General features: G+C 37.0%; 1 protein-coding gene across 1 annotated transcript in view; it reads right to left on the reverse strand.

Annotated features, from left to right (window-relative positions):
* The window catches only part of LOC106071760 (uncharacterized), a 20,970-nt gene extending 8,055 nt beyond the window's left edge, over window positions 1-12,915 (reverse strand). The window contains exons 1-8 of the mRNA XM_056006220.1: window positions 11,980-12,915; window positions 9,210-9,921; window positions 5,863-6,070; window positions 4,828-4,996; window positions 4,177-4,333; window positions 2,023-2,167; window positions 1,397-1,539; window positions 294-410 (exon numbers count right to left, since the gene is read on the reverse strand). Of these exons, the coding sequence (XP_055862195.1) occupies window positions 294-410; window positions 1,397-1,539; window positions 2,023-2,167; window positions 4,177-4,333; window positions 4,828-4,996; window positions 5,863-6,070; window positions 9,210-9,921; window positions 11,980-12,531 (2,203 nt within the window). The 5' untranslated portion in view covers window positions 12,532-12,915. The remainder of the gene's footprint in view (window positions 1-293; window positions 411-1,396; window positions 1,540-2,022; window positions 2,168-4,176; window positions 4,334-4,827; window positions 4,997-5,862; window positions 6,071-9,209; window positions 9,922-11,979) is intronic.
* Window positions 12,916-14,958: the final 2,043 nt, after the last annotated feature.

A 14,958-nucleotide genomic window follows, 5' to 3' on the forward strand; every position in this document is an offset into this window, starting at 1 on the left:
TGTCAATTTCATGAAAAGAGATGCAAAGTAAAAGACAGAAAGAAGTGGAGAAAGAAGGTCAACAGATCATGTGGCGTACCCCAATGGTTCAATCAACTAGATGAAGGGTGAACACACACTAACCTCTATGTTTACTACTGGATGGCTTGGTGGTCGTGTGGTACGTACTTAGGACTCGTCAGGATAGTTCCAAATCCGAACCCTGCACACTGTCAATGCATGACGCCCGGAGTACGAAAGTACGAAACGTAGAAAACACACACACACGCACACACACACAAACAATTACTGACCTCTCTCTAAGGTCAGCCCAATGCTGTTAAGTAGAATACTGTAGTCAGGGTGATGCTCTATATCTGGTACAGACGACTTTAATTGTAACAGCATGTTTCTCGCCTTGATATTTTCTCCTGTAACAAAACCAAAGGAACAGACACAAAATAGAGCAGTGAGATTCATAACAAACGAATATTCACATTTGACTAGAGTAACACATTTAGTAAAATCACTAAATTTAGAAAGCCTTCAGGAGAGAAGACTCCAATTTTACTCAATAGTAAAGTAGCAACTATACATTAAACACTGAACCATAATCTCCGAATACAAAAAACAAAATACTCAGAAAGACACAAAGATAAAGGCACATTCCTTATTTCATCTGCTAGGACAAATTTGTACAAATGCTCCTTCTTATAACACCTAATTATTTTGTTTTTTTAGTCTGTGTTACTGGTTTACCAGGAATAAGATAAGTAGAGTTTATTTGTTACAATTTTTTTGTTTACTCTTAATAACTGACATTTTTTCTGGGTGGAAAGACATGCTCCGATTTGATTCCCATTTCTGTAATTCATCTAATTCTCTTTGTAAAATTTCTGTATCTTGTGTTTTTTTTTCTTCTATATATTATGCAATCGCCTGAGCCAGCCAGGAAAGCCAGTGACTTGGCAGAATTTAAGTCATTGGTTAACATGCAAGACTAAATGCATGACCCGTAGGGCGAAATCCTCTTCTTTTCTGAAGTAACGTCTGTATTATATAATATAAGATAAGAAGACATCACTGATTTAGTGTAGTCTATTGATGTCAAACAGGCCCAATGCTGCTTTTGTCAAACCGCAATGTTTTTTTTTCAGAACAGCGGGCTGTGAAAGGGTTTAACCAACATATTTATATTTAAATACAATGAAAATGGGTTAACCCGATTAGTTATAAAAGTTCTTTCTTCTTTACAATGTATAGAGATATGACGTTGAGTTTGACAAGTTTTTCAGGCTAGGTAACTTAAACTATCTGTAGGACATCTAAGGAGTTTATCTAAAATATTATAGACAAGTAGTTAAGTTTAAACCAAACATTTTTTTTTACGAGCGAGAGTAACAAACCAAAAACTAACCAGTAAAAATGAGCGGAATACTTTCATGGATCTGTGCAGAAACTAAATCCTCGTCAGCCTGTGAGTCTGGAACTGATAGAATGTCATCAGTGGAAGGCAACATTGCCAAATGTGCCGGGATCATTTTAGATTCTTTAAAAGCTCTGTAAAAAAATGAAAAACATTAAATTGTCAAGATTTATAAGACATATCTTATCTTATAAATTACAGACGTTCTTTCAAAAGAGAAGATAATTACGTTCTAGTCTAGTCGTGCATTATAATAAGAGACTTAAGTCGTTGATTTTCCTGGCTGATTCCTAGCTGATTCAGACAATGCGTACTATGCACAAGGAAAGAAGGATCACTTTTACGAACGTGTCCTAGAACATGGCATAAGAAATGTGTCTTATATATCTAACTTATATCTAAGACACCAATACAAACTCCAAAAAATGTTGTAATTGCTTCTTCTGGATCCAAATTCATGAACAATAGTTCATGAGGTATAAATATGGGCAAAGATGATTATTAACCTCACCAGCTTCTTTAAAAAAATGAGTAAACATAGAACAGATGTGCATAATATTGGGAGACTTCCGTCGGTCACATGTGTACCATAGCATACAGTATGGTGATTCACTTACTCCAGAGATTTCATATGGTAACCTTGTCTATGTAAAGTGATGCCACGTTTTCTCTGGGCCCATCTGTAGAAGAACGTTGGCCCGTTGGCTTTTAAAACTTTTAAAGCAGATTCAAAATGTTGATCTGATGACTTACAGTCGGCATCTGAAACAATAGATGAAAATGTGGATCATACAATAAACTGACGAAACAGTGGAACATACAATAAACAGATGAAAATGTGGATCATACAATAAACAGATGAAACAGTGGAACATACAATAAACAGATGAAAATGTGGATCATACAATAAACAGATGAAAATGTGGATCATACAATAAACAGATGAAAATGTGGATCATACAATAAACAGATGAAAATGTGGATCATACAATAAACAGATGAAACAGTGGAACATACAATAAACAGATGAAAATGTGGATCATACAATAAACAGATGAAAATGTGGATCATACAATAAACAGATGAAACAGTGGAACATGCAATAAACAGATGAAAATGTGGATCATACAATAAACAGATGAAAATGTGGATCATACAATAAACAGATGAAACAGTGGAACATACAATAAACAGATGAAAATGTGGATCATACAATAAACAGATGAAAATGTGGATCATACAATAAACAGATGAAAATGTGGATCATACAATAAACAGATGAAACAGTGGAACATACAATAAACAGATGAAAATGTGGATCATACAATAAAGAGATGAAAATGTGGATCATACAATAAACAGATGAAACAGTGGAACATACAATAAACAGATGAAAATGTGGATCATACAATAAACATGAAAATGTGGATCATACAATAAACAGATGAAACAGTGGAACGTACAATAAACAGATGAAACAGTGGATAAAAAAAAGATGAAACATTGGAACATACATTAGACAGACGAAACATTTGTTATACAATAAACAGATGAAACAGTGGAACATTTAATAAACAGATGAAACAGTGGAACATTTAATAAACAGATGAAACAGTGGAACATTTAATAAACAGATGAAACGGTGGAGCATTTAATAAACAGATGAAACAATGGAACATACAATAAACAGATGAAACAATGGAAAAATACAATAAACAGATGAAACAGTGGAACATACAATAAACAGATGAAACAGTGGAACATACAATAAACAAATGGAACAGTGGAACATACAATAAACAAATGAAACAGTGGATAGAAAAAGATGAAACAGTGTAACAGACATTATACAGACGAAACAGTGGAACATACAATAAACAGATGAAACAGTGGAACATATGTCAGCTTATGAAACTAGAGCGTATAGGAAATGTTGTAATTTACTTTATTAAAACATTAAACATTTGCTTTAAGCAAACAGTCTAATCTCTTTTAAATATATCACAAAGACAGTAGGCTTAATCAGACACAAATGATAGACCCTGGTGCATGGTTGGTGCCAAATGAATAAGCTAATGTATGCTTCAACAAACTAAATAGATTTGCTCATGTAGATTAGTCGATCTAGGAATGCTGCCTTCTAAACCTATTGAGTACAACAATGTACTTAGTGTTAATTACAAAGCTTACATCAACTCACTCTGTTCTCCCCCACCCAATCTCGGGATCAAGATGAAACTTTGCAAAATTATTTCTAGCACCTGATACAATATGAATAAATTTTTTTTTACCAATTAATTAATTCACTTTTGGTAGCTAATAATAATTTAGTTTGGTATCGAACAAGGGAAAAAAATTGTATTTGACAAATAGAGTGGTATAAGTTGGATTGGTCCTCATGAGGACACTTTTGAGCCCTGAGTGAACAAGTTTTTTTTATGCATTTAATAAGTTGTCATGGTGGCATTTCCAGACATCCCCATCTTCCCCCATCCCTCATGCCCAAATGGTCCAGACAATTGATAGAATCACAGCGCATTAAGAAAGCTAAAATCATGAAATTACGCGCTCAGATCTTTTATTGTTAGTCTAGAACTATTACAATCACATGACTGATGCAAACCAGTAGCTACAATTACATTATAAGCTCTACTACTGCTTTTGTAAAGTATATCTTAGTACGTCTTCCTTGTTTTTCTTCTATTACAAGACAGCAGTATACAACCAAATTAACAACAACAGTTCTTGTAAGTATATGTTGCAGATCTTACCTTTAGAGATGGTAATGGTCAGTGCTAGGCAAGCCTCCACGACAGCCACCTGACTGGAAGTCCCGTAACACCGAGCACTGTGCAATAAAACTGTATAGAACGCTTTCGCTTCATTGGGGCAGCTAGATATAATTACTTCCCTTGCAGACACAGCAACCTATTGAGATGTAAAGATCTAGTCTTAGAAAACTAGGAAATTACCGTCCAATGGCGTCGCTAAATAAATGTGGGGGGTGCGGGCCGCACTCTATATAGTCTAGAATAGTGTCTTTCAAACAGAACACTTCGCACATTCTGAGTATATAGCGGGAACACTTTGCTTTTTTTTTTTGAGAGGCTAAATAACGTGGTGGCCTACTAGTTTATTATTCCAGAATTGGAGGAACACTAGGTGTGTTCACCATCAGCGATCTGGGACAACTTTATGCTTTCCCTCCTTGTGGGTCTATGCTACCCTTTTTTATCCCAACTGTTGGCGTCCAGAGATTCATATCGTGCTTGTTTTGGTAAAGCAAGAGTTACCTTCAAGAAAATTGACATTTAGAGATTTTAAAATAAGAGTTGCCTTTAATAAAGTCGACATTTAGAGATTTTTAAATAAGAGTTACCTTTAAGAATGTTGAAATTTAGATATTCTAAAATAAAATTTACCTTCAAGAAAGCTTTATAACCTCCAGTAGCGTCCTGGATGGCTGTTTGCATTAGTTGTTTGGTATATGGCCAGTCCTTGACCTTGCAGCCGAACACGTGGCCTCTGGGGCTAATCGAAAGCATGGCTTTGTCTGTCTTCATCAGAACTCTGCACAAAAGCTGCGTGTGGCTGTTTTTAAATAAACATTTTTTTTTTAATTTCTAAGAACATCATCAGAGAAATACATAAATCTAGATCGAAGTCTTAAACTAGATTTAGCTGTAGGAACAATGAAGATTGTCACAAGAAATTAAATAAAAATAGAAATGACACTTATTCCTTATAGTTTATCTTATCTTATCTTATATAATACAGACGTTACTTCAAAAAAGAAGATGATTACGTCCTACGCGTCATGCATTTAGTCATGCATAGTTTAGCGAGTCTGAAGGTGGTAGTCGCAACAGAAGTGTACCCCAGAAACTCAACTCAGTGTCAGTGTACCATCACTGGTATAGAGGAGGACAGCTGACCTTCGATAGAGACTGTTGGAGATCTCTTTCAAAGGCAACCGTAAAATACTTATGAGACCCTAAGAAAATCTACCGCTGAAGACTGGCGTAGACAGTGAGAATATAACTCGGATTCTCCTGTGGACAACGGCTTTGTCTGCGTTACATAGTGACAAGATATGCAGAACGAAACTGGACTTGCATAGTCAGGTTAGTGGCTGCACTCTTTGTTAACTGTCGGACATTACATTAATGAAAATCCTTTGATGCGGTAGTCTCCCTTGCTGATCCGAAAGAGTTATAGATCCTGGCTTGCTCGCTTTCCTCTCCCCTTCCTCTCACAAAGTTTGGAGCCTCTCTTGGTCTCAGACCTTATTCATTTTCGATAGGTCAAAGAGTAGCATTTATTTGTTGGATAGTTAACAGTGAAACATTATCAAACAATTACCTAGTATAAATACGAATATATTTAATAAACACAATATACATCTAATTCTACATTAAACATTAATGATATATTAAACAGCAAGAACAAAAAATAACCTTTTAGTTGAGTGGTCATTTACAGATGAGCTGTGGGGTCTCAGACCATGCATGTTGCAATAATACAGTACCAGGGGATGGATAGACAGAGAGTGAGTACCACGTGATCTTAGTAGAATATATTTCTTCAGCAATTGCCGATAGCAAACTGACCAGTCTTCATAGTTTTGATGTAGATTTCTTCGCTGATAAATTTCTCTGATACTCTCTGAAATGTTTAGATTTATACGAACTAGTTTAATAAGTTTTAAAGTTTAGATGTATCCTATAAGACTTGGGTTCTCATAAGAAAACTTTTCAAGATACTATAGACATATTTTAATAAAACAAAATGACACCTACACCACCAACCAGTGGCGTTGCTAGGTTGGGGATAGGGGGTTCCAAATTTGAAAATACTCCCCGGGCCCCCACTTAAGGTGGACCCAAAATGATTGTCCTATTTTTTTTTTACATTAAATATTAAGCCTATGCCCTCTTATCTTGCTATTCATTTTGCCCCCAATTTCCTTGCTACGCCACTGCCAACAACTGATAATTATTAGCCAAAAGAAATGCCCTTTGGCGTACTCCTAATTGAGGTAGTTCCAAAATGGGATATTGGACTTGATCACGTGTCCTGAATGTGTGCACATTGTTAAAATGGACTAGTACATGTTGCTAAAATCCCTCTCAGTGATAATAGTTCCGCCGAGCCCAATATCTAAGCCAGACCTAAAGGCCACAAGCTAGACCGGCTGTCAGAATCAAGTCTGAGAAAAAATCAGGAGCCGGTAACCCTTAGCTTGCAACACACAGTGCCACAACCTGGCAGAGCATGCGTCGCCTCAGATCCCAATAGTATCGGTACCTTCTGTTCATTTGGACACATCTGCTTGGAAGGGGGAGGGGGGACTACAATAGGGCGTCATCGTTCCGACCATGGCGCATACCCAGCCATTTATCTCATTTATTTGAGAGTAATCCATTGTCGTATCATGACAGGAGGTGGTTATAATTAAAATTTGTTAGATCTAGAAAAAATATTTTCAAAAAGTGTGTCTTTTTTTTTATATGTCATGTGCCATAGAAATGATAAAACTCTACTCTTCTAAGTGTTCTAACAGATGAATGTAACAAATATTACGAACTTTTCAATAATACATATATCAATTCTTTCCATGCTGGACTTGTCCGCAGCCTTTGTTACGCGTAACTAGACCATGAAATTATGATGGCCAGATTCTCTGCAACTTTTGGTTTAGCAGGAGTCGTCCTAAAGTGGCTTGGATCCTACCTGACGGAACGCACCCAAAGTGTCGTTGTTAGCGGGACGGAATCAACAAGCTTACTTTTGAAGTACGGAGTACCCCAAGGATCAGTTCTAGGCCCAGTACTGTTCACTATGTACACATATCCACTCAGCGGCGTCATACGGCCAACCGACATCTTATACCATTTCTTTGCCGATGACTCACAGTTATACGATTCATCAGTACCCTCAGAGGTGTCGCATCTGGCAGAGAAAATCAGTAGTACCGTTGCAAGGGTGAGCGATTGAATGGTTGAAAATAAACTCAAGATGAACGAAGACAAGGCAGAAATAATTAAGATTGGCACTAGGAACAATGTCTCAAAAGTTGAAAGCACAGATTCTTTCTTTATCACGAACTGCCATGTTCCTTTTGTCCATGTAGTGCGGAATCTTGGAGTTTTCTTCGACTCAACACTATCTTTCGACCCACACATAAGTCAGCTCTGCAAAGGTCTTTATCTGCAGCTGCGCAGATTAGGCCAGATCCGACCATATTTAACAACAGAGTCAACAAAAACGCTAGCTGTGGCATTCATACTCTCCAGCCTTGACTACTGCAACGCCGTGCTAGCAGGTATACCTGATGACAAAATAGCCAAGCTGCAACGTATACAGAACAACGCCGCTCGAATAGTCCTTAAAAAAACTAGACAAGATTCTGCTACTACGCTCTTGCGCACGCTCCATTGGCTTCCCGTGAAAGCGAGAATCGATTACAAGGTCGCCACACTTTGTCATCAGTGTATATATAACAATGAGATGCCCTTGTACTTTAGAGAACTGATTACTCCATATGTCTCCCAGAGAGCCCTGCGCTCAATGGACTCAACGCTTTTAGTAGTGCCACGTTTCTCCCTCAAAAGCTACGGTCTGCGTGCTTTTTCAGTTCACGGACCAAAGGTTTGGAACTCACTCCCCATTGATCTCAGACAGACAACATGCTACACCACTTTTAAGAAGAACATTAAGACCTATCTGTTTAAAACTTTTTTAGATTAACTGTCATTTTAGCTCTCGTGTTTTTGTTTGTAATGTTGTTACAGCGCCTTGAGCCTACATTTTGTTTGTTAACAGCGCTTTATAAATAAAATTTTTATTATTATTATTATAATAATATAATTAAGAGAAGTGATGGCGTTTTATGTTCCAAACAAGAAATGTTAAAATATATACCGTTTTAGACAATGTCTTCTGCAATAAGTAAAGAAAAGTAAAGTTGCCACTGTCAGGCCTTGCGATTTATGGGGCAGATAAGGTAAAGGTCTGTGGCCTACGGTTAACGAGGGCGTCAAGTAGTCAGCACAATGATCAACCACTTTTACTTCTCCCCAACTAATGTCATGTACCCTTTAGAGCTGAATGGACTCAGAGGCGCCCAAAGATCCCGAAATTAAAAATTCCAGTTTTCGCCAGGATTTGAACCCGGGGCCCCCTATTAGGAAGCCAAGTGCTTTACCATTGAACCAACGCATCATAACCTTTTAAAAAAAAAGACATTTTAAAGATAACCAGATAGTACTCGACTCTCTCATGTCAAAAGTCAATCTAGCCATGCGTGTTAATCAGTGACTCACATTCTGCAAGTCACTGGTTTTCCTGGCTAGCTCAGGCAACCCATTTCATGCTCTAATAGCACTAGAGAAGAATTTGCACAAAATTTGTCCTAGCATATGGAACGAGGAATGTGCCTTTATCTTTGTGTCTGAGTATTTTATTAGGTTTTGTATTTGTATTTGAAAATTATGATTTAATGTTTTATGTATAATTGCTACTTAACTTGTAAGTCTTCTATCCTAAAGGTTTTTTAAATTAAATGATTTTACTAAAGGTGTTACTCTAATCAATTGTGAATATTCGTTTGCTATAGATCTCACTGCTCTATTTTGTATTTGTTCTTGTTTCTTAATGTTTTTTTTTTTTTTTTTGAGTTGAGGGGTGCGAAGTTCTGTGTTTAGATGGCGTAACAAGTAAAAATGTGAGAAACACTGCTTGAAGCTTTGCTTTTATATCATGTAATTGAAATCAAGCTTCGTAATAAAGCTAAATAACGTACCTTCTGTTAATACGTTGAGAGACGACTGAACAAGGGTGGTGAGGAAATCAAAATCTCTTTTGTTTCCAATCCAACTTTTCACTTCTGTTGCTCTTTTGTGAAATATGTGATACAAAAGATCTTTATCTCTGCAGACGATGCTTAGTAAATTGCCAGGTGGCGGGCGCTGGGAGCTGATACTGAGATATTCCTCCGCCAGCCTTCTCACAGCTTCAGGTAGACACAGGAATCTTTGACAGATGTCGACGTAATCTCGTACGCATGATCCAGGGGCGTAGTGCTGTAAGAATGTCAAAATGTCCAGGGGATCAGTCAACATTCCAACTTGAACTCCTGTAACATGTTCACCGATGACTGGAAACTGCTGAAAGGTGGTGAATACTGCAGTAGTTCCGGTCACGTGAACTTGGCAGTCTGACCTGACGAGACCAGACAGGAAATCTAAAAAGGCGTGGTCCTCTCCAGCGTGGCGGAGCGTTTCCGTTTTGTGAAACACGAACACGTGATGGCTGCAACATTTGACCTGTAAAACTGATTTTATTTTCTTCACAAAGCGGGCCGTGTCCTCGAGGTCCACGGGATTGAGTGTTGTAGTGGCCTCGAATAGAGTTTTGTGTACTTTGATCAACACTTGCTGCAGACTGTTGAGATGTTTGCAGTTGATGCTAAAGATCTCAAGGTTTTGGTTGGACTCTCGTATCTCTTCGACAACCTGGAATATAAAGGAGTAAAAACATCTAGAAGGCATTACAAACAATTATTAAGAGAATCAAAACCAGAAATATAATTTACAAAAAATACACAGTTTAAAAGGACGAAAAAGAATTCAGGTGAAAAGCTCAATAAGGTTAGAAAAAAACAAACAAAACAAACAAAATAACAAAAAAAAATGCAGAAAATGACAAAGAGAATATAATAAGAAGAGAATATAATAAGAAGAGAATATAATAAGAGAATCTCTGTATTTTGTTGCTCCCATACGCTGCATACACCCTCCCTCCCCTCTATCCTAAAAAGTTTGACGTTAGGCTGCAGCCTAGTCTTGAATTACGGTAGAAACAGCTCTGCCAACTCACTCACTATATATATAAACACATATATACACACACAAATACATATTTATAGTGGCGTGAAGATTACGTTGGTGCACCTCGTCTCTTATGAATTCTAAATATTCGAAAAAAAAATCTTTCTTTAAATAATGGTATAAAATAATGCCAGAGAGTAAACATTTCAGTTCAGTATTCTATTCAATGACATAAAGTTGGGGTCAGGGACCGACACTAAAGTGTTAATAAGGTTCACGTAACATCAGTATGTTAATTTTACACATCCATAGTAAATAGTAAATGCTATATCTTCATTTAAAATTAATGCTTATAGCATGCTCAGAGCGCTTTGGTCCAATCTCAGTTGTGGACCAGTGGGGATATCTAGGAGAAGGTTTTTCCGTGCTCAGTAAACACAACTCTGCTCGAGTCGGGTATCGAACCTCGAGCTCCCTTCATAGGTAGCCAAGCCAAGCCAAGTTCAAGCGTACTTAGCCTCTCGACCACGCTCTTGTGTAAACCTGTTTCGGTCTGCAGCACACGTCAACAGGACGATGGTAAAAGGCTCTGGCGTAAATCCGACCGTTTTAACTCACGCATAACGTGTAGAGTTTGTTTGCAGGATACATATTAAAGTGTTTAATTTATATGAAATGTTTTGAATAATTTTTGTACTTCATAAATATTCAAATTTCAATACATTTTAATTGAAAGGACCAAAGTACATTGCTAACACATCAGATTCCCCCTTCAATCCCCCCCCCCTTTTTTTTCTAAAAAAAAAAAAAAAGATACCTTCAACCCAGCCAGGAAAATGTACCATACAGGTTAATAAAAGGTGGTTTGGATTTAGTGGATTTTAAGGGACGCTCCTGATAAAAATAATTTCTCTTCTACAGTAATATTTCAAGAAGAGATTCATCATTCTTATTTAGGTAATTAATTTTTATTAAATAGGTCCATATAAATCTTCGTTTTGTTATAGAGCTATAATTAGTCTTCCAAAGCTCTGAAAAAATAAATTGGGAAAAAGAGCGGGGGGGGGAATGAAGTAGGCTGTTGTGGGCTAATCTTGTAAGCTATCTGACTTCACTTCTATATTACTAATTATTACTTCACATTAGCCACAGAACATTACAAGTTAACAATATACTTAAACGCCATGTTGGTCTCTTGTTCGTCTAAGTCTACTACGTCACTTGTCTGTCTTACTACGTCACTACTTTTACCGTCGCTCAAAACAGTACACAATATATTTGTCTAACAAAACTAAACCTACTCTCTAAACTAGTACATAACAAGGCCTATTGATTTACTGTATTTTAATTAGTTTATACATACACTGAAAGTGAGTTACAGGCCTAAAGTTATTTATACAATACATACATTTGACACTGATTAGAGTTTGCTAATAAGCAAGTAGGAAAATGATTTGGCCTTAAAACATTTCTCCCTTGTTCCACTTTTACTATCCCCTCCCTTTGGATCCACCAGTGTCCAGCTCATAGATCATTTACCACTTATATTTCACAGCATCAGTGAGTGGAAACTGGTTGAAAGGGATTTAGAAGATGTTAATTTAAAAAAAGTCAATTATCTTATTAACAATTATTTGATTACGTCTTATTAGGCTCTCCTTAATTCCTTCCCCAAACACCTAAGTCTTAAGTGTCTTAGAACATTTATGAACACTGAGAAACTCAGAATGTTTGCATACAAACCTGATCCACAAGAACCGATTTCCCAACCATAGGAGGCCCACAGACTTGGACTACGTTCCCAGGTAATACAAGTCTTTTGATTTGATCTTTTTCACTTAGCCGGGCTCTAATCACGTAGGTACCACTATGTTGTCTGTTACCACGATGGTTGGTAATCTCTCTCATCCCTGGATTGTCCATCTGATGTCCATCTAATGGAAGAACTCTTGGCGAACTTCCACGAAACAGGTCCACTTGGCCAGAAGTACCTGTACTGTGGAACACTGAATTCGTATGTCTGTCGGGTCTATCCTCTCTCCATTCAGTCGAGTCCCAGTGTGGAGCTCTCTGGTCAAGACAGACTTTGTCTCCAATGACATGTTCACGTCGATTGTCTTCTTCAGACTCAATAAAACCAGCCACGTTCACGCAGGAGAAATGTGCCAATTCTTGACTGAACATTTGTTGATAATTTGGATAGAATCGTGTTCCATCTCCATGAACAGGAGGAACTTTATCAGAAAAGTTCATATTATTCCTGGTATAGAAATGTCCTGGGAATATTTCTCCCATTTTAAAAATTATAAAATAAAAGGCCTAAACTTTATATTAAAATAGTTTTTAGCACTACACAAATTACGTTTTGGTTACAAATCAATAAAACGCGCGAGATAATTGACTTGTGAACATACTGTCACTGTATACATTAAGCAGAGTAGATTATTTAGTACTTGAATTTATCCAGACCTGCGATAAAAACTGTCTATTCAAAGTGATATATAAGATTGCATTAACACTATTAGAAACAGATCCTATTACACAGATAAGAAACTCAATAAGAATTTGAAATATTTATATTATAATGTAAGTATCACACTGTTGAATCATCAGCAGGGAAATTATACTTTAAAAAAGATACTAAGATATTCACTAGACCCCTGGACTAATAGAATACAAGTGGTCAAGTGGACACATGGAATATGTAATAAACTTCCGCAATGAACGACGTCAAGATTACGGTCCAACCACTTGAAACATATCAGGTTGATGAGATACTTCAGAAACACTTCATATCATTTGGTAGATATGTACCATCTTTTAGATCAGAAATGACTCGTCTTTAAAAATGATGATTCTCATTTAAAGGATGTACAAATTGAGCATTACATCATCGACAGCACCCTCCCCCCACTTCTTGCAGACTAAAACTAGAAATTTTCGTCTGGGAAATCGGATTAAAAATTTAAAATATATAATTGCATGGAAAAGTTATATAGCTAACGTATGTTCAAAACAAAACTGATTGAGATATATTTAGATCAAACATATTGTAAAAAAAAATCTGGGTAGTTTAAGACTAAGACTTACAAAAAACCAGGGATTGGAAAGAGGTGTATTAGGAATTTATCTATTCTCTGCCTGCGGTCCCGACTGGGGCTTCCTGCAGGCGTTTTGGTTCTGGACGAGTCCTTAGTTGTCCCCACGTGTTATGGAGTGGATGTGTGTGATTCTAACAAAACCATGTGGAAAGTAGGACGGATGTATTCCTTGTGTAGGCTGAAGAGTTTCTGATGAAACCAAGAGATGGTCTGTCGTAATTGAAGAAAATAAAAAGAACTGGTGTGAAAGATGAAGGAAAGACTAACAAGAGCCGCGAGACAGAGAAGAGAGGAAACAGAAAAGTTAATATAAATGTGAAGCTCTGGGCATGTCACCAATGACCATTGGGGTGGTAATTTGCATACGGACGAATGACTCTGGACCAGAAGCATGCTTTTTTTTTGGACATTTCAAAAATCGCTTGACATTGCGTTACTGCTAGGCGGTGTTGTCGTTTCCGGGGTTACTGATTCGAGCCACGGTCCCTTATTTTCGTCTCATTTAATTCACCACTTTCTCTCATTTAAACACTTGGTCCCTGGCGCTGCTTTTCATTTATGCTCAATACGTATGTATCATTGAAACAGACGAGACGTGTATTTGTAGTAAGATTTTGTTCAAATAGTCATTATATTTGTATTATCACATACATACATTTACCTTCAAGTTGAAGCTATACATAAATACAAACTATATTTAAACTTTTTTAACAGATTGGTCCGTTCAATTTTTGTTTTCCAAATTTATTTCATTAAACAATGTAATATTTATACGTGAACATGTGTTTAGTTGTACTAGCTGTTTGGGGCTAGAATCCAACGACCGAGCCAGGGGCGTAGCAAAGAATTTTCCATCTTCTAAGGCCAGGGGAGGGGGCTCGATTTTTTTTGGTGTCCCCTGCATTTTATGTAATATTTAATTTAAAAAAAACACTCATTTGGGGGCTCCCTTCAAGTGGGATTTTCAAATTCTCCTTCCCCCACCCTCGCTACGCCTCTGGATCGAGCGACAACAACAGGTCTTGCTCATCTGTATAGCATTTGAGTCCAGTTCCTTGCGCCACACATTTCTAAGCCGTCCCCTCTTCTTCTTTCTTTGGGGGTCTGGTGAAATACTGGTGATGTACGTAATGTCTCGTGCAGGCTAGTGAAGGGTGTGGCCTATCCATCGCTAAAGTTTCGGAAGTCTATCTTCATTGTTTTATGTATTCTCATATTTCTGACACATTTAAAAAAACAACAACAACTAAAGACTGTAAAGAGAAGCCGGGGGCAAAACTTATGGTCGAAAGAAGCTAATATTGTTGTTACTAATCCATTAAAACAACAACAACAAGCAAAGGGTTTATCTTCCGATCATTAGAAATGTAGTGACATAAGTAACTCGACTGTACAAACCTTCTCTTGTAGTACTGTATAAAAGACAGATGTAAAATAAGAGTAACGTCATAATAAAAAATAACAAAACACAATGGTAGCTAAAAGTAGAAAAAAAATGTAATTCATTTTCAAGGATAAACCTTAGAGTCCACCTAACATTACTAGCTCTAGTAACAAGTTTACAACTGAATTATCTATAACGCTAGAATAAAAAAAAGGAAAACGTTCTACAGGATGAAGT

Source organism: Biomphalaria glabrata, chromosome 12 (assembly GCF_947242115.1).
Source record: "Biomphalaria glabrata chromosome 12, xgBioGlab47.1, whole genome shotgun sequence".
In the NCBI taxonomy this organism is placed as follows: Eukaryota; Metazoa; Mollusca; class Gastropoda; family Planorbidae; genus Biomphalaria; species Biomphalaria glabrata.